General features: G+C 39.3%; 1 protein-coding gene across 1 annotated transcript; it reads left to right on the top strand.

Annotated features, from left to right (window-relative positions):
• Nucleotides 1-61: 61 nt before the first annotated feature.
• LOC111375367 lies at nt 62-1,409 on the top strand (the record flags this gene model as incomplete). Its single annotated transcript, XM_022998167.1, has 2 exons — nt 62-751; nt 897-1,409. Coding segments are annotated over 2 exons (1,203 nt in total), but the record flags the coding sequence as incomplete, so codon positions are not given.
• Between the last annotated feature and the right edge of the window lie 1,536 nt (nt 1,410-2,945).

Genomic DNA, 2,945 nt, shown 5'->3' on the forward strand with positions numbered 1-2,945 from the left:
CAATGTTCATAAATTTGATGAGAAATGTAATGGGGCGGACGTTACCCCTTATGAAATCAAGGATCTCACAAATTGTTGCCTTCATGTGGGTCTCACGGATGTGCGCTCCATTGGTTGTTATTACACATGGACTAATGGTTCGGTTTGGAGCAAAATTGATAGGGCAATGGTCAATGATATTTGGGTGCAAAATGGGGCATACGTTGATGCAAATTTTTTACCTTCCGGATGCCTTTCCGACCACTCCCCTTGCATTGTTTCTATTCATGACCATGTTGGGAGCGCTAAAACACCTTTCAAGTTTTTTAACATATGGACTAAGCATGAGGACTTCCATGATCTTATTCAAGCTTCTTGGAATTTTAATATGCGGGGGACAAAGCAATTTATCCTGTGCAAGAAGTTGAGCAAACTAAAGGAAGCTTTGAAGGAGCTTAATATTAAGCATTTTGGGTGCATTTCGGATAGGGTAAACATGGCAAAAAATGAATTGGAAGCTGCCCAAATTCAACTACATAATCAGCCCATGAATGAAAATTTTCAATTCATGGTTGCTAAATTGAGGAAGAAAGCCCTCGGTTTATGTGAAGCGGAGCATTGTTTTTATTATCATAAGGCAAAGCGCATCTTCCTTAAGCAAAGTGATAAATATACAAAGTTCTTTCACTCCGTGGTTAAAAGGAACTCAATGAGGAATTTTATAGCTACTATTCTTAAGGAGGACGGGATATATACCACTTCACAAGACCAAGTTGCATTGAAATTTGTCAATTTCTATTCTAACTTACTGGGAAAAAAGAGTCGGTTCGGCCAATTGATAAGGACATCATTTGCAATGGGCCTTTGGTATCTTTGGAATGAGGCAATGCATTGATCTGGATATTTCTTTTGAGGAGATCAAAGAAACTCTTTTTGGGATTGAAGATGATAAATCTCCCAATCCGGATGGGTACACTTCATGTCTTTTCAAGAGCGCATGGAGGTGTATTGAACATGATTTTGTGGAGGCTATCATGGAATTCTTTTCATCGGGTTCCATCCTTAAACAAATCAACCATGCGGTCATTGCTTTAGTGCAAAATTCAAGTCATAATCCGAGTGTTGGGGATGACAGACCGATATCTTGTTGTAATGTGATCTGTAAAGTAATAACAAAAACCCTTGCATCTAGATTGAGGCCTATCTTGGGGGACATTGTGGACCAAGCACAAACCGCTTTCATTGAAGGTAGGAGTATGATGCAAAATATACATCTTGCTCAAGAACTTTTGAGACAATACAATAGAAAGAGGGTCGCTTCGAGATGCCTCCTAAAAATTGATATAAGGAAAGCTTATGACTTGGTAAGTTGGGACTTCCTCAAAAGTGTACTTGAAGGGTTGAATTTTCCTTTGAGATTTATTCAATGAGTTATGGAATGTGTTACCTCTCCAACATATTCCGTTGCTTTGAATGAGAGTATGCATGGATTCTTTAAAGGCGGGAAAGGTCTTCGGGAAGGTGATCCACTTTCCCCTTTTTTGTTTGTGCTTTATCTTGAATATTTTTCTAGAATGATCAAGGATGCTACAAATGATAGTGATTTTAATTATCACCCGAAATGTGGTCCCCTGAAGATAACTCACTTGGCTTTTGCGAATGACTTGATGCTCTTTGCAAGGAGAGATGCTATGTCAGTGGAAATTCTCATGAATTGCCTTGATAACTTTGGTTTAGCATCGGACTTGAAGATCAACACTTTGAAATCCAGCTTCTACATGGCTGGGATTTATGGGTTTGAACTTCAAAGAATCGTGGAACTCTAAAATTTCCCGAAGGGTACTATGCCTTTTCACTACTTTGGTATTCCTCTTACTTCGGAAAAGCTCAAAGTGAGTTCATATGCTCCATTCCTTGATAAAATTGCAACTTATATTGGAGCTTGGAATTGCTCATCTCTTTCTTATGCCGGTAAAGTGGAACTCATTACGTCGGTGCTTCAAGGTGTTGAATGTTTTTTGCTTTCTATTTTCCCTATCCCGGCTACAATTATTTCAAGGGTTGTTAGCCTTTGTTAGAAATTCCTTTGGGGATCTAAGAAATCTTTGATTGCGTGGAAGGATCTTTGCCTTCCAAAAGATGAAGGGGCCTCGGATTAAAGGACTTGAAGAGTTGAAATTTAGCGTTACTTGCTAAATCCCTTTGGAACATACATCATAAAAAGGACCCTCTTTGGATTCGGTGGATTCATCAAGTATATCTTAATGGGACTTGCATTTGGGAGGTTCGTCCTTGGAAATATCACTCTCCACTCTTTAAGAAATTGTTGAAAATCAGAGACATATTGTGCGAAAAGGGAGCTGCCCAACAAATTTTTCCTAACGGACAGTTTGTTCCATCTAGGCAGATGGACAATAGAATTATATTACCTCGATCTGCTAGTTTAGCCCCAAATTACCATGCTAGGCACCCATAGAACATGGGCCAAACTGGGTAGAATTCAGACAGTTGAGTTGACAAGTTGACAGTTCAATACGGGGGATAGTTTCTAGGATTTTTGGATCAGTTTCTGGGCTGCTCAGCAGGAGATAAATTCAACACAAAAATTGCCTATAATTTCTTTAGGCCTAAGGGTACATTCAAGATTTGGGGAGCAAAGTTTGGAACCCGTGCATTACTCTGAAGCATTCCTTTTTGCTTTGGTTAAGGTTTCAATCTAAACTCCTAACTAAAGAAAATTTGCAATTTTTGGATATTGATCATAATTGTGTGTTTTGTGGACATTTGGCAGAAACTTGCGACCATCTTTTCTTTAAATGTTCCTTCACATGTACCTTATGGGAGAATATTAGGCGATGGCTCGACATCAAAAGATCTATGTCAACTCTTGCTAGCGCTCTTAAGTGGTTGAAAAAGGAGGCCCGTGGGACGTCATGGCAAAGTAAAGCAAAGAGGATTGCTCTTGC

Source organism: Olea europaea, unplaced genomic scaffold (genome assembly GCF_002742605.1).
Source record: "Olea europaea var. sylvestris unplaced genomic scaffold, O_europaea_v1 scaffold13672, whole genome shotgun sequence".
NCBI classification, from domain to species: domain Eukaryota; kingdom Viridiplantae; phylum Streptophyta; class Magnoliopsida; order Lamiales; family Oleaceae; genus Olea; species Olea europaea.